The sequence below is a fragment of the Lepisma saccharinum genome, chromosome 10, assembly GCF_977018435.1.
Source record: "Lepisma saccharinum chromosome 10, izLepSacc3.1, whole genome shotgun sequence".
In the NCBI taxonomy this organism is placed as follows: domain Eukaryota; kingdom Metazoa; phylum Arthropoda; class Insecta; order Zygentoma; family Lepismatidae; genus Lepisma; species Lepisma saccharinum.
This window is the reverse complement of record NC_139238.1, coordinates 87,370,257-87,393,922: the sequence shown is the minus strand read 5'-3', so window position 1 is coordinate 87,393,922 and position 23,666 is coordinate 87,370,257. Positions and strand designations below refer to the sequence as shown.

The 23,666-nt window shown below is 43.7% G+C and overlaps 1 protein-coding gene across 1 annotated transcript in view; it reads right to left on the bottom strand.

Moving 5' to 3' along the window:
• Positions 1-664: 664 nt before the first annotated feature.
• LOC145994425 (uncharacterized) overlaps positions 665-23,666 on the bottom strand; it is a 37,298-nt gene continuing 14,296 nt past the window's right edge. The window contains exons 5-6 of the mRNA XM_083130553.1: positions 21,701-21,861; positions 665-989 (exon numbers count right to left, since the gene is read on the bottom strand). Coding sequence (XP_082986679.1) covers positions 812-989; positions 21,701-21,861 — 339 coding nt within the window. The 3' untranslated portion in view covers positions 665-811. The remainder of the gene's footprint in view (positions 990-21,700; positions 21,862-23,666) is intronic.

Genomic DNA, 23,666 nt, shown 5'->3' with positions numbered 1-23,666 from the left:
CCCTATCCCTAAGAGTAAATACAGCGATGTCATTAAAGGGGATTCGGGGGCACTGGCCCCTAAGAAATTTCTATATGACACACTAATTATCCGTGACTTATACAGTATATATTAAAATTACTATGAGATATTAAAAAACTTAATGTGGCAATACAATATGTGCATTATGTAAACAATCTGTAATTTATAGGCATAGTAGTGTATGAATATTTGTCCTCCAAAATAAATATAGGGGTGTAAGGGGTGGCCTTACTAGAAGGCACCAAAAAGTCAATCTCACTTTTCCCTTTTCCGTAGTACACCCGATTAGTGCTATGCTGCAGGCCAAGGAGGCTCTGGCGCCAGAACGTACTGCGCGTATAATCCCCCGTGGGACGTATGTTGCGTGCTGCCCATATGCGTTTATGATTGTCCCTTTATCGATCTCACCTTGTCACCATTCATCCTCATCGGCGCGAATGTTCAAAAGTGGCAGAAAAGCGACATAAAATAAATTAGATCAAATGAAACACATCTACGTACATCCACGAGTAAAATACATTTCCCAAGAAAGTGACAAAAACGAACAAAATAAAATTCCACATTTCATCAACAAAATTTAATACAAATATGATGATATCATTAGAATCAAGTATACAAGTTCAATATCACTATTATGATATTTCCAACACATAAATACATTGTAAACTAGATGGTAACGCTGCAAAAGTTTCATTTTACGAGTGTTAAGAAGACAACGCAATTATTCTATTCGTCCCAGACCATTCTAAAGTTCTTTCTTTTTTATCCAGTAAGAACTCTCATTTTTCCTTCAAGGTTGAGGTGGAGCTCCTTTAGAGAAGTAAACGGGGAATATTTGAAGACCAAAGAGTTGAAGAAAATTGTCTTCTATTTGCTTCAGTGTATGCGAAGGAAGAGAGTACTGAACATGATCCGCAATGCCTGCAGGATCCGGTGAATTATCCCAAGTCAGTGTGGAACTTACAATGCTAAAAGCAGATAAGTAATTTTCTTCAAAAATCACGGATACAGAATAAATCAGATAATCAATTTGTTGTCATCTTGTTTCTCTCATCAAAAATTACGACATATACAGTATGTCCCAAAATGATTATCGGGGTTTCAAGTAGTTGGAACATTGCAACAGACAAAAGTAAATGCATACAGTATATCGTACATGTACGATAAGAACGGCTGTGGAAGTTTGCTACCCTGAGCGCTTATCATTTGTTTCCCATCAGTCACAGCGTCGTAGGTGTGTTACAAGATGGTGACTCCCGTGCAGAAGTAATTTTGTGTCGTTGAATTTGCAAGGTGTCGATCTGCTGGTGCGAGCTTTTCGATGGCGATTTGGAAGTGATCCTCCGTCTGATAACAGCATTCGTCGACGGTTTAATAAGTTACAAACAACTGCAAAGGGAAGAGTTCTGAATGTCCAAGTGTGTCGAACGAAAGCGTCGAGAAGTATTGGACTACCGGTGCTCATTTGAACATTCATAAGGTACACGATAAAAACTTGTTGAGTTGCTTACTCCCATATAAGCTTTGTCCTTGTACCCCACATACAAGTGAAATTAAATGACTGTGAAACGCCAATAATCATTTTGGGATACGCTGTATTTGTACACAGGAATAAAGTAGGCTCTGCAAAAAATCTTTAGATAGGATGCAAATTCATACAGTAAATATTTACGTATACATTTTTCAGCGAAAAATGCAGGCTCGAGCAGAACTCGAACCCGGGTCTCTGGCATACCGTGCCATTGCTCTTCCACTTCTTTTATTTAAAGGAATACCCCTAAGCGGTAGTATTCCCCGTTTTTAACTTATTATTCTCAGTTTTTCGTTTCTCTGTTTTTCTCAATTTTCAGTTTTCATAATTTTGGACAAACACAAATACCCATGCCTAACCTGGGACTCGAACCCGGAACCCTTGGCGTCGTAGCGCGCTGTGCTAACCACTCCGCCACGAAGGTCGACATACCACTGAGCTACCGAGCCGGCATTTTTCACTGAAACATTTCTACGTAGTACATCTCCTGCGTGTGCCTATCTAATTAACATCTCTACTCTGGGAGAAACCAGGCAACGTCGAAGTCTACCGTGTTTCAAAGGCAACGAATCCCGTTGCGGTTGCACTGGCAGAGACGATTCCACGCAGGTGAAACAGCAACAGCGAAGAATCAGGCGAGGGCACGCCGGCTCGGTAGCTCAGTGTCAAAAAAAGGAAAGAAATATAGAATAAATAAAATAAAAAATGAAAAAGTGGTATAGGAATGGCACGATATGCAGAGATCCGGGTTCGAGTCCTGCTCGAGCCTGCATTTTTCGCTGAAAAAATTATATGTAGTACACGCGTGCCTAATATTCAATAGTAAATATTTAGTTTTCAAATTTGATTTATTTAACATTACTTTCTTGTCTTTATCTAAACCAAATTTTACGTGGCAGAATGACTTTAAACCTAACGTTTATATGTATAGGTGTACACACCGAGGTTGACTTTTGCACACTTCCCAAAATAAAAAAGTACCTTCATTTCCATGCTTTCGAAAGTTAAAAAAACGTACAATCACTGATATTATATTGAACTCTTATAAAACTTACAGTATGGATTGTATCCAACTTGTTATCAAGAAAAAATAATGATTTCTTATTGTTGGCTAAAGAGACATGAAAGATATGAAGTTAATTGAAGGTTTTTTACTTCCCTATTCCTACTTTCACAAGAAGAAGAATATGATTCAATCTTCCATTCAACAGTAATGTTTTCCTCTAGTTGTAGTCAATAATATAATAATAATCTTAATACTAGGTACAGTACTATTGCTAACAGTAATAATAATAATAATTATTATCTCGAATGATCTGAGTGGGAAACAGGCATAGTAGTCCAATTAAGCCGGTTGACCAACCTCTTGTGAGGAGCTGAAGTGAGGAGCTCGCCTTAATGGATTTCTATCGTAAGGCATGAGCTCTATTTGATAGCGCAGTGTTGCTAGCTCCTTACTCGAAAAAATCACCAAGGTTTTTGGTCTAACCTAACCTAAAACAAGGAGCTGGCAACCTTTTTCTCGCAGTGTTGCCAGCTTCTCACTCGAAAAAATCACCAAGGTTTTTGGTTTAACCTAACCTAAAGCAAGGGACTGGCAACTTTTTTCTTGCAGTGTTGGCAACACTACACCCGAAAGTAAAGCTCGGTGGGGCTTGCTTTAATGGTTTGCTCTTGTAAGGCATAACCCCCCCCCCCTATTTTCGGACGCAGTATTACCAACATCTTACTCGAAAAAAAATCACCAAGGTTTTTGGTCTAACCTAGCCTAAAGCAAGAAGCTGGCAACCTTGCTTGAGGCTTGTTTTACAGTGCATAAAGCAAGGTTGCCAACCTACTGGTACTTTTGCCATAGCCTTTTACAAAAAAGAGAGAGGAGAGAGAGAGGGAAGAGTTAAACAACCGACAGCCTACCTACAGCTTTTTTTTCTTGGTCTAACCTAGCCTAAAGCAAGGAGCTGGCAACTTTGCTTGAGGCTTGCCTTACAGTGCATAAAGCAATTTTTGCCAACCTACATGTACTAAACAAAGAGAGCCGGCACTGCCGTAAAAGAGAGAGATGGATGGATGGGAACACTGCACGGGTTCAACGTCATCAAATAAAAATCGCCTTAATGGTTTTTTCTTGTAAGGCATGATCTCTATTTTCTCGCAGTGCTGCCAACTCCTACCTACACTTTTTTTTAGTTGGCAAGGGGCTAGAGAGAGAGAAAAATTTATAGCTGGGAACAGTAATGAGCGAATGTGCCATATCGTAATTTTCCAACTCCCGGGGGCCAATGTTTGTATATCGCGACCTTTGTAAACCTCTCTCTCTCGGGGAAACGATGTGCCACACACACACACACACACGCACACGCGCGCGCGCGCGCGTATGTATTATAACACAAACAAACAAACAAAATAATAATTGTTGTTTTTTAGGATGCCTGGCCCCTAACCCCGCCAGGGTGCGTGGTGCCCAACCCAAAAAGGTTCTAACGGCTACGGCTCTAGATAACCGCACCTCTGTAGGGTTTCACGTGTTTTTTTTTTTCCCCAAACTTCCATGAAACCCTACAGAGGACCTCCGTAATGCATGCAACGTGTACTAACGACTCTAGTGTTATTTGATGTTGTGATATTTTTGGATATAGAGTTTTATTGTGAGATATAGATAAAAATAATTATGTTTATTATAATATTTTCTTGATGAAGATGGAGAATATGTGCGTGTTACAAATAAAGTTGCATGCTTTTTTTCTAGTGTGTGTGTATGTGTTTTTGATGTTTCGACAGCATCTGAAACGATAAAAAAGAAATTTTATTGTTAATTTTCACGTGTAAAAAAACAACAACAAAATTTTTGTGCAAATTTTCTGATTGTCTCGTGCTATAGTGCAAAAAAGATATTGTAACTGATAACTAATAAAATTGACATTTGTAACTGATCTGAACTAGTGAAATTCGTATTGTGCCATTGTAACTGATTGTGCTAGTGCAGAAAATTTCTTATTGTGCAAGGAAAGATGTTAAAAAACTTGTTAAAACTGCTCTGTGACCCTCTCGTTCTTCACGTCGTAGGCGAAGGACTTCTCTGCAATCAGGATGACACTGCATAGGGTATCCTCGGGCAAGGCATCGTGGAACTCGCAGACGACCTTGATGTTGGTTCGATCGTTGACCACAACCTTTTTTCTCTTAGATGTGTTGATGACGGTCATGGGTCTCCGTGCTTTGAACTCGCTGGGCGTGTAGTACATGTCCACGCTTCCCTCGGTCACGCGTTTGTAAGCCGAGAACGCTTCGTAAAGTTTGAGGTAATCGTTTTTGGTCACGTCGAGGTTGTAATTCTCGCGCGGGAACACTTCGTTGCGCCCATTCTTCAGATAAACGTTCTTGATCTTGCAGTCGTCGAACTTGCTGGAATCTTTTTCCTGATTCTTGTCCCTCCCGGTCTGAAAAAGCACTACGACGAAATCTGGCATGTCGAACTGTATGTTGTTGAACTGCGTCGTCACGTCGAATTCCATGTGACTTCCCGACGCCATCTTCTGCACGCACTGGTAACCGTGAAAGTGAATCGGCACCTGCGGACTTTTCAAGATCTCCGCTTTGTACTTGAGGGCGTAGTTCGTTTCGTATTCCACCACCGGCATTCTCAATTCCATGCTTCGGATGACGCACTTGGCTGCTTCGGGTAATGTGTTGGCTATCGGCGTGGTGCCGTCCGGACCCAAAGTAGCGTATCGCATCAGTGCGTCGTTGTCGTTGGCCGCTCTTCGAAACGTGATCCTCAGTCCTCCCTTCCACATGATCTCCTTGTAGTCCGAGAAGAAACCCGGCAGCAGACGCATGGGAAAGAGCACCGTGTGACTTCTCGTCGATATTTTGGTCCCGGCTTCGAATCCCCCGGCCTGGTAGTACGCTGCGTCCGTTTTGGATAATTTCAACGTTCCCACTGCCGTCGACGTGATGCCTGGATAATCTATTCTGTCGATGACGGTGTTGTGTTTCCTCACCTCCACCTGCGAGAACAGGTGAGGCACGAAGTTGTCCACGAGTATCAAGTTTGCTGCTGCGGGAAACGCGTCTCCGCTTTCCTTCTTCACCACGTCGAATTGAAGGTAGAGGTCCGCTCTGTGAGGATGAACGAACCCATCGCCTACGTCCACGTCGTATTCGATCTCCCTGTTCGCCTCGTTGAGATTGGCGAACGTGCGACGGTTGGGAGGGAAAGATTGCAATTCGTAACTTTCGATTTGCTCCATTTTACATGTATGGTTATTTATTATACGTTGATCTCCACGATGGCCGTCGTAGTGGCACCTGCGAAATCCACCACGTCTCCTTTCTCGTTCGTCACCACCAACTCTATGTCGTCTATGCGGTTGCGACATACTGGAAAATAGATCGGCGAAGAGGGCGTGTAGATGATCGGTTCCATGAACTCGGAACTTGGTTTGAACGTGGCTATGATTCCCGTCTGCTTGTGACTTCCTAACAATCCGTCCGAAGATTTCGTGATCATTCCTTCGGCCACGTTACAGTGTACGTTCAGAGTCTCTATGGCCAAGAATTTAGGAATGTTGGTTGCTACGTGCTTGATGCCAGCTTCGAGTTTGGTGTCGTTCTCGAAACCTAAAAGTTCTCCCATGGTGCCCAGGTCCACGGTCTCCGTCGCGGATAGGATTTCCACTCTGTGCGTGACCGAATTTTGAGAAAGGTATGTGCCTTTGGGTAATTGAGCTTGCAAAGTGGAAAGATTGTATTGTCCTGGCGTGACGACGATGTGTTCGCTTCCGACGCTAATTTTGTTGTTGTGCTGTGTGACGTTAGGTATGAGGTACATGCTGTAGAATGCACGCAGAGCCACGGATTTAGGATAGACGATGTCGTCGTGCAGCGTGAGTTTTAAGATCGATGATTCGCTCGTGAGATGGAACACGCCCATCCTAGTGATGCTGTTTGAGGTTCCACAATGCTTTCTGGAAATCCTCGATCGTAGGGTTATTTATTTTAGAGAGAAACGCGAGCACGGAGAGGCAGAGATGACCGCAGTTCACGTCTCCGAAATTTTGAATGCGTTCGTCGTTGTAGTATATGGAGGTTTTGTTCGTTTTCAGATAATGAATTAAATTTGTAGGTGGAACACCTCCGAAAGAATCGAAAACGAATGCTTTATCATTATCGTTTTTGTGGTAACATATCCAATGCGTGCCTGGATTTTCTTGACCGTCCAAGTTGACTACTCCGCATTCTCTTCTTTTGACGCTTGAAGGTAACGAGTCGGACATGAAAACTCCTCTGAAGTGTTTGATTTGTAACGGTTCGATCAGAGATTCAATGTCTCGGTTGGTGAGTGCTTCTGTTTCTTTTTTTTAAACTTTTTCATCACGCCCTTTCCTCCTTTCTTCTCCATGGCCAGGTTGTGACGTTTCTGTTCTTCCAATTCCGCCTTGTTCTTCTTCGAGTCGATGACGGTTTTCGCGATGGCGGCACTTCCGCCGGCCAAACTTCCAACGGCCCCCAATGCTGCCAGGATGGGCGGGATGCTGAATATGAAACCTCCGATCTTTTGCTGTTTCCGCGAACGCTGCAATCTTTTCAATTGAGGTGTGCTGAGCAGCAATTTCATTCCGTGTCCTTTCGACAAGCAAGAACGTTTCTTCTCGCGTTGTTTCTTGGTGAGTAACCCATCGAGGGTACCTAGATTTTTTAGATTGGAGTATGGTATCTGGTACACGACACCCTTGGGCTTCATGTTGATGCTCTATGTGTTATTTTCACGGTATGTTATTTATATATATATTCTGAGATTTTTTCTTGTGTAGTTTTTTTACGGTATGTTATTTATATATTTTCAAGGCCTCGCAGTCGTTACACAAATTCTATTACGTGCTTCGTTTTCTTGCCAAGAAGTTCCTTTGTCCCCTTGTACACGATTCGAGTTTTGTTCTCGATTAAAATAGATAGCTTCTCGTCGGATAACATGTTAGCGTATCGATCTGGTAAAAATAGACTGTATTGTGCGTTGAGCAACAGGCGTACCTTGGGACCATACTGGGTAGAAACGATTGAACCGGAAGTTATCGTGTAAGGTTTGTCGACTTCCAATTCCTGAATTTTTACATACTCGACTGACAAATTTAGCATTTGTTTTAATGCTTGGAGATCACTTATTTTTTCAGTCGTCATATCAAAGAAAAATTTCAAAGTGTTAGAGAGAAATTTAATTGTTTTTTTCACGATGTGTGTTATTTATATACCGAAGATTATTTTTTTTCACGATGTGTGTTATTTATATATCAAGTTTTTTTGACAAGTATATATATTATTATTTTTTTAACAGAGGAAGAAAGTCCGTGCTTCGGAAAACGCGATGATGTGCGTAATGATATCTTCCTTCTCCTGCATAGACTTGTACCAATCTACTGTGTACCGTCTTCTTCCCTGCATCGCCTCGTGCAGTTCGTCCGACCTCTCGTTCAATTTTTCCCCTGCAGCCGAAAGCAGAATGTTGAGATCACCGCACCTCAGGCCGCTGATCTCCCGAAGATGGTCCTTGAGAACCATTTCACAAGGGATGTGAAATTCCGGCGTTGTTCTTGCTATGATTACAAGTTTATTAACATCTCCGTTAACTACTTTTTTGAATATTTTAGATAGTAGCTCGGGTGGCAAATCAGTTATACGAGACATGTTGTTTTTTTTACTGTATGTTATTTATATACCCCACCCCAATTTTTGTTTCGTGTTCATGGCGATGGTGGTACCCAGTGCGGCGACCCGTTCACCCAGCGATGCGTCTCTGCTCACGAACCTTTCGAAAGCTACATGTTCCAACTTTCTGTCTGCTTCGTGACGTGCGTCCAGATCCGTCTGCGTGGTGTTGTAGGCGATGTCGTGATCTTTGCATGCCGCGTCCAACGGATTCACACCCTTGTCTCCTCTCTCCAATCTTTTCTCGAGTTTGGTACCCGGTCCGCAGTACTGGTAGCCAGGTAAATGCATCTCAAAAGGTAACTTGTTGATGATGTCGTTCACGAGTCCCTTTCCTTCGGCCACGTTCCAAAATTTCGGAGGCAGTGTGTTGATGATTTTGATCAGGTAACCTATGCCCTTGTCGTCGTTCACGATGAAGTTGGAAAGTTTCGTGCTGATCATGTCCACGATGCCAACCTTCTCGTTGTAGAAATTACGATTGCCTGCATTCTCTTCGCCGGCTATCACCAACAATCGGTCCACGAGTTTCCTAACGTCGTCCACCCAAACGAATTCTTTGGGTAACGTGTTGTAGCGTTTGACGCCGCTGCCTGTTTTGACCTGGTTCCAAATCGGTTTGATGAGATTCCTGTACTTCTCGCCGCTGCTCGATTTCACCCTATTCTGCGAGGCGTCGTTGTTCTGGTACAAGGCATCCGTCATGATCAGAATTTCCTTGTAACTTTGGTAATCTTCGTCGGTGTAATCTTTCGGCTGCTTTTTGGCGACGAGTTCCCACAGTCCCACCGTACCCGGATACCTGTTCCAACTATCCTTGTCGCCTAAATTGACTTTAATGTCGTTGCCTTCGAAGGTCACCTTCGATTTCCCAATCTTCCACACCACACCGCCGCCTTCGCTGGTTTCCATGCTGGGATACAATCCGAACACTTCATCCTTGTCGAATTTCCCCGTACTCAGGTAGTCTCGTGCCAAAGGTCCCAACTCGATTTTATCCGAAGACGACGTGCTGCCTATGGCTCGACGTCGTGCCGGTGCATCCTTCAGTTCGAACGGCGTCGAAGGAATGCTCGAAATGGGCGTGGGTACGGCGTAACTTTTAGCTGCGAGCGGTACGAGTTCATTAATCAAATTTTTATTTTGTTCCGTGACACTTTTAATTTCTTTACCTAGACCGCTGATGGCATCGATCACGGGTTGATCCTGACGTTTCTTCTCTTCGTAGAATCCGCGATTCTCGGATTTCCAACCTTTGAAGCGTTTCGCGAGGTAATCGCGAAGCTTGAGATTTTCGACTTCGATTTTTCGTTTTGTCATGACGTTATTTATATACGTCGTTTCTCACAACGTTGCAACGTTTAGAAAGACGTTGATTTTGTTTCTGTATTTTCCGTCGTTGGGTTTCCTCGTCATGTCGATAGTCGCGAATCCGAAATCGTCACCGTTCCAGCAAGTAGAGCAGCCTTCCGAAAATTGATTGTAGTTCATGTCTCCGCCTACGTAGTCATCGTACGCATGCTTGAGGTTGGTGTGATCTTGACGAAACAAACATATGAAATTAGCGTTGTCGCGCACTAACTGTTTTGGAATTTTGGAAAACGTTTGAGCTAGGTAAAAACAATCCATTCCTTTGTGACGACCTTGCGTGAAAAAGTTGCGAATTTCATTTTGATTTTCCAGGATGGCGTCGTCGAACACAACAACTGAATTTTCACGACAATCGTCGAGTGGTTTTATTTCCGAGGCGAACGTTGCAATGTCCAGACCATCGTACAGTTTCATCAGTTGCTGGTATTTGGATTGCTCCAAACTTTTCGAGAACACGTACAGGTGCCTGTTCTTCCAATTTAACCAATTCGGTGCGAGGAGAAAATTGTCCACGAGCAGTGTCGTTTTCCCACACCCCGAAGGACCTACGATCAGACAGCGGATGCTGTCGGGAAGCAACTCGCCGTTCTTTTTTTTTCTCGTTTGACTTTCCGGATCCGGTAGACGCTTCACCACGTTCCACGTACTCACAAGATCACTTCGTTCGCGTCGATCCAACTCTTTTCTGGAAGTCCCAGCCATTTGACAAACAGTTTGTCACCTTTCCTACGCAATACTTTCTCGATGAGGTACGTGTCGGGGTGTTTTGTTTTAGAGAGTTCCTCTTCGTAAAATCTTCCTTTCAAAATCTCGTCGCTACTATCTTTTATTATATACGTGTGTCGGTTTCCAGGTAGAACTCGAACCACCGTAAAAAGTTCCGTGCTCCAATTTTTTGTGAATCCCTTCTCGAAGGTGCGTTTGAATTTGCTGATCCTCACCTGGTCTCCAATTTTGTATTTAGCTTTTTTTGTCGTGGGTGTGTACTTTGGACAGTAAACGGTAGAAATTAAACGCTGCTCGTCGGACTTGGTAACGTCGGCTGCCTTCATCCCTATCGTTCTGTGCCGTGTGTGATTATAGGTGTCGACGAGTTCCGGCAGGATGTCGACCCATTTGTAATTTCCCCGAAGCGTGAATCGTTTCCACATGTGTGTTTTCAAGGTTCGATTAAATCTTTCCACGATGCTGGCTTTGATGTGACTGAAGGTCGAATAATGTCGAATCTTGTGTTTTTGAATAAATTTTTGGAATACGGCGTTGTAAAATTCTTTACCGTTGTCCGTTTGCAGAAACCGTGGTCGTCTGCCACCGCTTTCGCGAAAAATTAATTTGAATGCTTCCGTGACGCATGTCCCTGTTTTGGCTTTCAAAGGTAGAGCCCATGCGAATTTCGAAAACGTGTCTATGACGGTGAGAAGGTGCTTGTTGCCCTTGTTCAATTTATGCACGTTTTTCAAATTGCCGCTACTCATCTCCACGAGGTCACTTTGCCAGAGGTCGTCGATGCCCTTGGTTACCACAGCCAAACGTTCGTAGTTACGGCGTGCAGGTTCATGCAATTCTTCGACGATGGCTTGCCTAGACATTTTTTTTAGAGATTACGTTTCAAGAGAAGCACAAGCGTGATGGGATTCAAAGAGGGTGGCACTTCGCTCGTGTTTTGAATGATCAGCTTATCGCCGGCACTCACGTCGAAAACGGTGAGATCTTCGTCTTCGTGTATTTCATATATGTTGCGCGTTTCGTTCCAACGTGCCAGAGGAATGTTTCCTGCTTTCTGGACACCACGATTCGATATTAAAGTCATGGTAGGAACGCTAGCTTTTCTACCGTGAGACCAGTACGAAAATTCGTTTATCTGAATCGTGCCATCGAGGAGAAACTTGTAGTACGGATGATAAGGATGCAACATGTACAGTTTGTTACCTTCGACGAACGTGGAGATTCTCTGTTGATTGGGTACGCTGTTGATTTCGATGGCTTGCAGAAAATGCAGTTTAGCGAATTTAGTGTCGACGCCGAGCAGATTACTGTGAACTTGTCCGAGTTTATTTTCGATGGGCAGCAAATGCTCGATGATGGTATCCGTTACGGTAGAAAACGACGGTTTGATTTTCACTTCCACGTTCAACTGCTTGTAGTTTTCGTTGAGTTCTTGCAACTTGGCACCGAAAGAGGCCAGCGTCGATTCCTGCGTGGATTCCAGCACTCCAACTTGATCTCTGATGTTGACGACAATATTCTGAAGGTTCTCGACTTGATTCAATTTCGAGCTCTTCTCGGTAAGATCGTTCACGATGCTTCGCATCTCTGTAAACTGCGTGTGAAGATCGGCGACGCTCTGCGAAGTGGGCAGCGTCGACACCAGCGAACTAATTTCGTCTCGAATCTGTTCCACGTTCGCCGTTTCCGTTTCTAGTCGTTTCAGCATTCGAGATATGTTTCTTTTCAAAGCGTGCAATTCTTTGGAGGTGGGGAGATTGGCCACTTTACTCTCGAGATCGCTCAATGAGCTTTTGATGTCGCTCGATTCGGATAGTGCCGTCACCGCCGTTTTCAATTTTTCCAAATCTTCGCTCGAAGGCACGCTCGTCCGTAACGATTCCAAGTCACCCTGTATGTTGTCGAGTACGTGATGAAAATGAGCAAGATTCGTTTCGACGTTTAAATTTTCTAAATATTCGATCTTCTGCTGAACCGTGCTCAACGTGTCTTGAATGCTCGTCAACGCTCTCGCTTCAGCGTGAATATTTTTAATTTCTTCGTTGATCAATTCCAAAGACGCCTGAAGCGTAGCGATGGTGGTTTGAATGTGTTCGAAATCTTGATAGGCCTCCAATTGAATTTTTATGTTCGCGACGCTTTTACCGATGACCTGCAGTTCGTCCGACGATGGTAGGTTCGTCATTGTATCTTCCAAAGTCTGCAACTTGGATTTAATTTCTTCCAACGTGCTGGTGAATTCTTCTTGTAATTTGGAAACGACGACATGCAAGCGTTCTGCGTCTATATCGTTCACCACGGTTTGAAGTTCAGAGAAATTCTTTTCTATTGCGGAAGTTCGTTCTTCGATTTCGAGTTTCAATTTTTCCAAATCTTCATTTTTCGATTGAAATTGCTGTAATTTGGCCAAATCATTTTGAAGCGAATCCACGCTCAACTGTATATTTTGAACGTTGTCGTAAGAAGGTACGTCGACATAATTTTTTATCAGCGTTTTCAGTTCGGAATCGATTTTCAGAATGGGGTCGAGACATTGCGTTTGGAGCGTAGCGATTTCCGACTCTAAACTTTTGTTTAAGGTTTCCTGCAAAGCGATCAAATCGGTCCTCAACTTCTTAACTCGAATGTCCAACATGAGAATCTCTTCTGCGTGGTCTACACGCTTGGTGTTGCCGAAAATGTCGTTAGGCATTTTTGGTTAACGGTTATTTATAATAGGATAGACGATTCGTAATTCTACGAAGAGAGGAATAAGTTTGTCGTAATCTCCGAGGAGTTCCATGTAAAGATAATCTCCTGCGGACACATCGTACGTAATGTTAGAAAGCATCTTGTCGTGCTTGATTCGAAAAATGTTCTTGCCGGTAGAAATTTTGATTTCGCCTGCGTTTTCCGGATTCACGGTGATTTGAAGTTTCCCGTCGATCGGAATTTCGTAGAAATGTAAATTGTTATTAAAAACATAAAACATCTTGCCCACATCGTCTCCCACATGGTTTCCATAATGATCTGTTTTTTGAAACCGAACAAATTCATAGGCATGCTGGTTATTTAAGAATACAGTCAAAGTTTTTTGTAATGACAGTCAATGTTTTTTTTTGTAATAACTAACAACATGATTTTTTTTTGTTTTGTTTTGTTTTTATGAATCTTCTGTTGAAGATGGGCATATGTTGCAGGTTTTGCTTTCTGCTAAGCGATAGTGCCCCCACGGCAATGTGTGAATACCACACTCGAGGACGCACCTCTTGTCGTCGTTGGGATCCAGCGCAATTTTTCTAACTTTGTTTGTGGTCAACACATGGTCGACGCTCTGGATGCGCTGTTCTTCTCTTAGAACCGACGACCTGGTCTTGAGGCAATCGACAAAGTCCTCGAATGCGAGATGCTCCCGAACCACCTGTCTGCCGACACCCTTGGCCTTCTTGGTAACGCTGCCCTCGGCTTTGATGGCATAGGCCTTGGCGCGAAGACCTGCAAACTCGAGAATTACATCACCGTCCTTCTCGTCTTTGAGTTTGCCAGGTACTTTTTTGTTTCGGGGCAGGATGCCGTACTGGTTCGGCTGGGGATAGCCCGAGGTGTCGAAGAGGTTAACCAAAGCTGGTGCCGTGACTATATCCCTGTATACATCGGCTGAGTGGACGTGGTACACCAAGCTGTCCGTGTCCGTGTAGAGAAGCGAGATGTTGTGGCTATAATATGGACGTAATATGTCGTAGTACGTCTCGAACATGTGCAGCTTGCTCAGGTCTAATACTGAGGCACCAACATAAATTGGCTTGTCGAGCCTCACCTCACTCTTCCTCATATGCACCAGAGCAAGCTGCTCATTATAAATGGTCCTCGATTTAAATAATGGGTTTGCTACGAGCCTGCGACATTGTGCTTTCCTCGTTACCAATTTTATGTCCATGCGATTCCGTACATTCTCCATAGTTTTGCCAAACACCGCATTATTCATTAACTTGAAGAAATCGCGATCGAAATCAGAAGTGGCGACTGTGCGATGTTCGGTGTTGAGCTCGATGTATGGCTTCAACCATGGAGAATGCTCGAACTTGAGGATGTGGTGAACTGCGTGGACGGTAACCCCTTGCTTCATCAACCACCGGAGGTTTTGGTAGTGCAGGACATAACGCTCTTTGGACTCGAAGTCCATGACGAGCTTCTTCTGGTTGGAATCTGGTGGACACTTGAACTCGGGTGCAGGGGGAAGATCACAGAACAAATCCTGCAGCTTCTCGGAGAACTCAAGGTCCACCTCGGCGAAGAACCCATGTTCCGAATCGTCGAAGCTTTCGATGTCGAAGTTGGAAGGGTCAGCCCACTCGAAGCCTCTAAAAGGGAGTGGCTGCATCATGGAGTGTCCGTAGAGGTTATTGACGTCCGTGTACATGATGTAGCTGGACGGTTGTGAGGGGTCGTAACCGGTGGACATGTGGTGATTGTTGGCGCGCGAGTGTCGCTGCGACACCTGGACCATTCCACCCCGCACGGCACGTTCTACAAACAGCATCATGTCCACGTCCGAAAGAAGCTCCAGCTCGATCTTCGTCACCAGAAACATGGCTGACCACGCCAGTCCAGGCAGACTGTAGAAGTATGCAGGGTCCAGCTTGTAGATGGTCTTCGCAGTTGCACGGAACGTCTGGAACACGTCGGCGAGGAGCGTCACATCAAGTCTGAGGTAGGCGTCGTGGTAGTCCCCGAGAGTTCGACAGCCCAGCTCGCGCCACATGGACTGGGCGTGGTGATATTCCTCGTCGGTGATGTTCGAGCCTCGCAGCTTGCTGTAGAAGTTTGCTCGAGGAGGTAGCGACGTCTCTGCGAACTTGGAAGGGTCTGTGATGTATTCGTAGGGATAGACCCCCTTACGCTTGAAGAGGCCGGCGTCCAAGTTCGGAAAGTTTCCGGAGGTAATGAGCATTTGCTCGTCGCTAAGCTTCCCTGCGAGAGCATCGAGGCTGGCCGGGAGGAACCTCAGGGAGTCGAGGAAGCGAAGCTCGACGGTAGAGTGTGTTTCTGAGATTCGCACCCACTTGCTCAAGCTAATGTAACGCTCCTCGTTCTGCGCCAGGACGTTGATTCGCATGTCGTCGTACCCAAGATGCTTGACGAGGTGGTGGAAGTCGTATCCCGAGCCATTATGAAAAAACACAGGGATGAAGCGCGGGTCCCGAGCCATGAGGTTGCATCCGTTGCACCAAGGACCAACATACCTACCGTTAAAGTGATCATGGTGTTGGACTTTACGGTTGTTGGCGGTGTACTCCTTGACGCAGACAGGGCAAGCGATGGCCTCGTCGTGTCTACGTTGATCGTCGGGAGACAGTGGGAGCATAGACTTGGGGGCCAACAGTACCTTCCCTATCTCGCTGGCTTCCACAACCATCCTCTCGAGGAAGTGTTTGGCTGCGTCGGGACCGCGGTACACGTAGGGCTCGGGGGCGATGTGCTGGTCTCGTCGCACCACAACGTAGGCATAACTCGAAGCCTCGTAGAGTTGGTAAGGGGTGGTGGAGGAAACTTCGGGGTCGGGATCGCAAGTGGACAGGGGTTTGAGGAAGGCCTCGAAATCCGCGATGATGATAGCGGGATGCTCCACCATAGCACCGTGCATGTGGAAACGCTCCACGGTGCCAGGTTTGGGTAAGACTGCCACACCCGGCTCGTTGGCATTGCAGTAGATCTTGTGGCTGGCAAGCTTCTCGACAGCGATGTTGGGACCTTTGATGTGCTGATAATCCTGCTGTTTTTGATTGTCAAAAGTTGACAAGCACCTGCGACAAACTTCTATGTGGTGTTCGTGTTTGCTTGTTTGGCTCGACACCAACCGGGAGAGGGAACGGATAAGAGTGTAGTGGTGATGGGTCTCGTTCTTGATGAGCAGAAGGTGAATTTCCTGCGCACCATCATCCTCTACGTCGCTCACGCAAATAGGGTACACCGCATTTTCGTCAGTGAGACCGTAAACATTGATGGCCAGCCGCGCACGAGCCTCAAACTTTCGAATGTCCGTGACCTCTACCGGGTAGTCGATCCCAGCCATCGCAACTTCCAGCTCTGCCTCATAGGGTAGGTAGTGGTTAACTCGGTGTGGTTGGTTTTTCCAGTGGACAGGGTGTAATGCTGCAAGCACCGACCATACGAAGCACTTGGCGTCACTGTTCTGAATGTTCAGGACGGCCCTTTTTGCCGCAATGGTAGGTGGTAAGGGGACGTAGCTGGAGGCGGAGAGAGGTATGAACTTGCAAAGTTTGACGCACAGTTCGTGAGGCTCGCCACACAGCGAACCCCCCGAGCCTTTAGCTTGATGTTCTTCTTGTTTTGCCACCAGCTCATCGGCAAACTGGTTGTAGATGACCTCGAGGTTGTCGACATCCGCCAGATGCAGCGTCTTCGCCTTGGTGTTGTGGCAGAAGCTGTAAATTTCGTCAGACGGCTTCTTGTACTGGCAACGTAGCGATGCGTAGAATTTAGTAGAGTGCGTTGCAAGCGCATCGCCGAGGATGGAAATGATTTTGGCTTGCACGTTCTCCAAAAAGCTACGTACGTCGCATGAGCCCTCCGAAGTGATGACAAAGTCCTCTAACAACCGCTCGAAAGCAGCCTGGTTCGCTTTCGCCACAGGCTTGACGCGTTTGGCAGATGGTAGCGAGTCGGCTTCCGCTTTCCTCTTGGTCGAGCTGGTCGACGGTTGGGGAACAGGTGCTCCGACGACAACTTTGCATGATGTTATATGCCTCTTCAAATTATTAATAGTAATAGGTATACCGCACCTGGGACATGATTTTTTAGCGGTTACACGCTTACCAGGTGTGCAGGTACGACAATGTCTTGCAAAATTTTGGCTTGATATGGTTATCTTGCACACAGGGCAACTTTTCTCAGATTGCATTTTGTTGAAAATATTTGTGGGGTATGTTATTATATATATATAGTGGAGTGCCACAAAATAAATACTGTGCAATAATTCACAATGGTGTTGGGTTTGGTGGGAGTGTGCTATTTATGCTACTTCTTGCTTCTTAATGAATCCTGTAAATAATTGAAAAAAATAATTAAGCTTGTGTATAGAAAACACAAAAATATTATGTGTGCATAATTCTACCAAACAATCTTTTTTTCTAACCCTCAGCCCTCTTGGCATATGAAGTATAAATCATAATTTCAGAAAACATGGTTATTTTCCGCTCGCCATTTTAAAAAATCAAACCATAAGCATTATTTATGTTTATAGTATTCGTCGAGCGATAGCAGATAGAGCAAGAATCGTTTTCCTACAACCCATAGTTGATGAATTACAAAACATCTTAGAAATTACATCTTGAAATTTTAATCCAAAATAACTCGAAAACAGCAGGCAGTAGTCATCACCCCTCCAATAAGTTGTAGAGTACTTCTAATTTTGTATCGAATGCTATTAAAATTTTCGAATTAGAGTAAAAACTAAGCCGGCAAATCAAGTTTCTCAAAAAAATAAAAAAATGTCTGTATTTCCGAAACTTGAGGGGGTAGAAACGATTTTATTTGCTAGTCGAATAGTTCTCGTCGAATCCTATCCAACAAACCTAAAATCATCATCCTAGCTCAATTAGGAGCCGAGAAAATCAATGTCTTGGAAAACGTCTTAAGATTTTTGTCTTAAGAAAATTTTCTTGACAGACCGGAAGTAACATCTTGAGATACCGGAAGTCGACTTTCTTAAAGATTGAGATATTTGTCTTAAGACATTTTCCAAGACATTGATTTTCTCGGCTCCTATGGGGCCTAGAACCATGTAACTTTGGTCTATGTATATACCAACACTTGCCCGACCCTGTGGCCGAGTGGTTAGCACATCGCGCTGCGACGCCAAGGGTCCCGGGTTCGAATCCTGGTCGGGCTTGGTTGTTTGTGAATGTCCATTTCATCACTCATCCCCAATCTTCGCAAATTAGCCAAGAGGTACAAAACGTAAAATAAAATAAACTAAATCAATCATTAAGTTCCGTGTTGCAATCATGAAATTAAATTTTAATTAACTTTTTTTTATCCATCTCTCTCTCAAATCTATATAGCCTGTTCATATTTGGCATGTCAGCCATTTTGTTTACGTAGCAAAAAAAAATCTCAAGCTATTTTTTTTGCAAATGCTCGTTGTAGCCATAAGTATAATTGGATATAATTGCCGGATTTTATTTAATTTTAGGTTTAAAATCAATAAGCGTGCATAAAAAAAAAAAACTAAATATTTTAAATAAATAAGATTCGAATAACTATGTACTTCCACTAGCCTTTGCGATGGCGCAGCGGTAGGCTTGTATTCAAGGGTTCGATACCCGTACAAGTGGTTCTTGAAACTGTAGGTCCAGTCCCGATTAGTTTTACTGTGCATAAAATAGACTTAAAACATCAAATCAATCAGTACTTCCACTAACCTCTGCGATGACGTAGCGATAACGTCGTTGTCTTGTAATCAAGGGTTCGATACCCGTACAAGTGGTTTTTGAAACTGTAGGTCCAGTTCCGATTAGCCTTACTGTGCATAAAATAGACTCAAATCAATCAGTACTTCCACTAGCCTCTGCGTTAGCACAGCGATAGCCTTGTAATCAAGGGTTCGATGCCCGTACAAGTGGTTCTTGAAACTATAGGTCCAGCCCCGATTAGCCTTACTGTACATAAAGTGGACTTAAAACATCAAATCAATCAGTACTTCCACTAACCTCTGCGATGACGTAGCGATAACGTCGTTGTCTTGTAATGAAGGGTTTGATACCAGGTGGGGACATAAGTGGTTTTTGAAACTATAGGTCCAGTCCCGATTAGCCTTACTGTGCATAAAGTGGACTTAAAACATCAAATCAATCAGTACTTCCACTAGCCTCTGCGATGACGTAGCGATAACGTCGTTGTCTTGTAATCAAGGGTTCGATACCCGTACAAGTGGTTCTTGAAACTGTAGGTCCAGTCCAGATTAGCCTTACTGTGCATAAAGTGGACTTAAACAAAAAAAAACGCCAACTCAATCAATTAATCAGTACTTCCACTAGATATCAAAAACACGCAACTCTCCTCTATTTTTCATGTCTTCCTCTAACAATTTAACACATTTATTTTTTTGAAATATGCCCCGCACACATATTTCGTACCTACCAACAGCGGCACACGGAAGAAAAAAGATATTCCAGCTACCAAGATGCATGCTTCAAATATATAAAAGCAGAGAGAGACATGAAACACCTTCTATATTCTCTCTCTTTTTGCATGTTTTGTGAGTATATTTTCTTCCGCAAAAGCATTGCCATACTTATAAATCAAAACCAACTCATGCGAGCTAAGAAACAAAGTTACTTACTTTTAGAAATTCTGCAGAAATGCTCTTCACTAACATTGAAAATGAAACAGAACTTTATACACCAGCGTTTTAAGTTTTATACGGTTTTCTAATAACGTCAAAAATGATATGTTAGCCAACGCAACGTGGACCAATAGAAATCCAAGAACCAAATTCTCTAGAACATTCTCCCCCCTACATTTCAGCCACATTATTTCGCAACTATGCTTGGTGGCAGAGAAAAAAATACAATAAATTTTCCGGTTATTTATTTCATAGCTCTTGACCTCGCCTCTGCACCCACGAGAGCGGACGTTACTTCGTGTTTTCATTTCGCCGGCTGAATACTGTTTTGAATCTATCTTCAATAGATGCTCATTGAAATTGGATTTAAACCGGAACTGTATTTTTTCTCTACCACCAAGCATAGTTGCGAAATACATATGGTGATTTCTGGTTATTTGTATAGAAACGGAGCAACGTATTTTCTGTCACCGGAAAACCCATTTCCGTCCTAGTTAGATAACGAAATTGTCAGGGAAAAAAAGAGATGTACGGTTGACTGCGTATTTGTTGAATTTGTGTCATTGTGCCAACGTTGATAGCATATACAGAGAGAGGGAACGAAATTGTCGTTTTTCTAGATATCCACAGCCAAAAGCGTAATATTTTTTCAAATACAATATGACAGTTGCTTTTCGATACCGAAAAACTAAATACAATAAGTATATATATATATTTACAATATTAATATTTATTTAACAATATCTACCTACGAATTTGCCTCGAACGAAAACATGTCATAGAAAAACATTTTTCCAACCGTAAATTCAAAAATTTTGGCCCGCACGCGCGCGCGCGCGTGTGCGTGTGTGTGTGTGTGTGTGGCACATCGTTTCCCCGAGAGAGAGAGGTTTACAAAGGTCGCGATATACAAACATTGGCCCCCGGGAGTTGGAAAATTACGATATGGCACATTCGCTCATTACTGTTCCCAGCTATAAATTTTTCTCTCTCTCTAGCCCCTTGCCAACTAAAAAAAAGTGTAGGTAGGAGTTGGCAGCACTGCGAGAAAATAGAGATCATGCCTTACAAGAAAAAACCATTAAGGCGATTTTTATTTGATGACGTTGAACCCGTGCAGTGTTCCCATCCATCCATCTCTCTCTTTTACGGCAGTGCCGGCTCTCTTTGTTTAGTACATGTAGGTTGGCAAAAATTGCTTTATGCACTGTAAGGCAAGCCTCAAGCAAAGTTGCCAGCTCCTTGCTTTAGGCTAGGTTAGACCAAGAAAAAAAAGCTGTAGGTAGGCTGTCGGTTGTTTAACTCTTCCCTCTCTCTCTCCTCTCTCTTTTTTGTAAAAGGCTATGGCAAAAGTACCAGTAGGTTGGCAACCTTGCTTTATGCACTGTAAAACAAGCCTCAAGCAAGGTTGCCAGCTTCTTGCTTTAGGCTAGGTTAGACCAAAAACCTTGGTGATTTTTTTTCGAGTAAGATGTTGGTAATACTGCGTCCGAAAATAGGGGGGGGGGGTTATGCCTTACAAGAGCAAACCATTAAAGCAAGCCCCACCGAGCTTTACTTTCGGGTGTAGTGTTGCCAACACTGCAAGAAAAAAGTTGCCAGTCCCTTGCTTTAGGTTAGGTTAAACCAAAAACCTTGGTGATTTTTTCGAGTGAGAAGCTGGCAACACTGCGAGAAAAAGGTTGCCAGCTCCTTGTTTTAGGTTAGGTTAGACCAAAAACCTTGGTGATTTTTTCGAGTAAGGAGCTAGCAACACTGCGCTATCAAATAGAGCTCATGCCTTACGATAGAAATCCATTAAGGCGAGCTCCTCACTTCAGCTCCTCACAAGAGGTTGGTCAACCGGCTTAATTGGACTACTAGGCATCCTTCTACCCTCTCAAATGTAGCAAAAAATCAATTCGTGCACTAATTTTGTTAACTAGGTTACATACGCACACACACGTACACAAACAATATACTAACATTAGGTAATATGTGTAATGAAAGTATGATGCACTTACCCAAAATCATTATAGTAGTAATCTAAGTATAGAACATTCACATTGGTATAGTTTACTCGAAATGAGTGTAGATGCCCAGGATCACTCACGTATGAATGTAAGTGACCGGTGTATACGGTGTGAAAATCATCAATTGAATGAAGTCGGAAGTTTGAGTCCATCTAGAATGAGTTAAATATACAGTTAAGTTAGCCTGAAACAATATTAATGAATTAAATATTTTTCTTTTGTAGCTGCCGATAAAAAGCGGACATCGTATACAGTGCAAGCGACTACATTTGTTTGTTGTGCCGCTTGAATGCGACTGGAATAACGCAGCTTGCCAACGAAATTGGATGTACGCACAGAGTGAGTGTTAGAATTTGCATTGAGACGGGTGAGTGCACCGTGAAGAAGGAATTTATATTCTTTTCTGAGGTGATAACTGTTAAACCGGTAAGTGTTAAGTGTTTATAGGTGTTATTATTGTTGTAATACCTTTCAGTAGAGTGGAATTAGCTAAAATTTTGCTCCAACCCGGAATTAAATACTACAGAAAAGATTTTTTGTAGGAATGCTCTTCAATGTTAGGACAACTCAAATCAAGAATGCAAGCTTGGGGAAATCATTCTACATACGAGGGCAGGTCAATAAGTATTTGCACTTTTGTTGTAATTTCCTTCTGGTTAGCCACACTGATTTTTGTGCGGGTATGTCAATGGAGTGTTTATTTGTCACTGACGTAGTGTATATTTGACCTTCACAATCATGTTTTTCTTTCATGTGTTTACAGGGTAAAAATGGCCGCAGTACCATCCACTAATACCAAATAAGAACAGCGATCACTAAAATTTTGCTCCAACCCGGAATTAAATACTACAGAAATATTTCTTATAGGAATGTCCTCCCTCCCAATGTTTAAATTTGGTGAATGAGATTGAACATGATTTCCTTGCTGTCCTCCTTCAAATCTATTACTCTAACTGTAAATACGAGGGCTAGTCAAAAAAAGACAGAACGATTTTTCTTTAAATATTTCACAGTGAACATGCAGCGGTGAAACAAATTTGCGCGAGAAGAACGTGTCTCGTGGAATCGGCTGATAAAATTGCAAGTGTGTATGCGCATGCGTCTGTCAACACTTTGCAAACAAATCACGAATGGTCAGAAGTTGCATATTGATAATGTAGGCGGTTCGTGAGGAGCAGTACGCGGCTTTGAAATTTTGCGTCCGTCTGCAGAAATCCGCCACGGAAGCACACGAAATGTAGCAGCAGGCATACGGCGAATATGTGCTTCCACAATCAACCGCATTTCGGCGGTTCAAACAGTTTAAGGAGGGTCGTGTTTCGACCACAAAGCAGGGCTCTCCGGCCACCGCAGTGAACTAGATCATCGTTAACACAGCTGCCGACATTGTTCGGGAATATCACCGAATGACAATAGATGAACTGGCGGACGTGTTACACACTTCCCATGGTAGTGCGTTCACTATTCTGCACGATCGCTTGCACATGAGACGCGTATGTGCAAGATGGGTGCAGAGATTGCTAACGCCTGAACAGAAGCAGGTGGGAGCGGAGGTGTGTCGGGAGCTTCAGCGTCTGGTAGCGGAGCATGGCGAGGCCTACCTGAATTCCATCATTACTGGCTCGACAAAACATTGCATGTGTCCCACACCCTCCATACAGCCCGGATCTTGCTCTGTGTGACCCTTTTTTTGTTCCCTCGTCTGAAATCGGAGCTGCGAGGCAAGCGTTTCGACTCATCAAAGGCAGTTCTGAAGAAGGCGGAGGCAGTTCTGAAGAAGGCGGAGGCAGTTCTGAAGACGATGTCAAAAGACGGGTTCCAGCACGTCTTCCAGGACTGGCAGGCACGTTGGGCCAAGTGTATACAACTCGATAGGGACTACTTCGAAAACGACCATATCAACCTGGACCCTGCCTAATATATTTCGTAAGGAAAAAAAATAATTCTCATTCTTTTT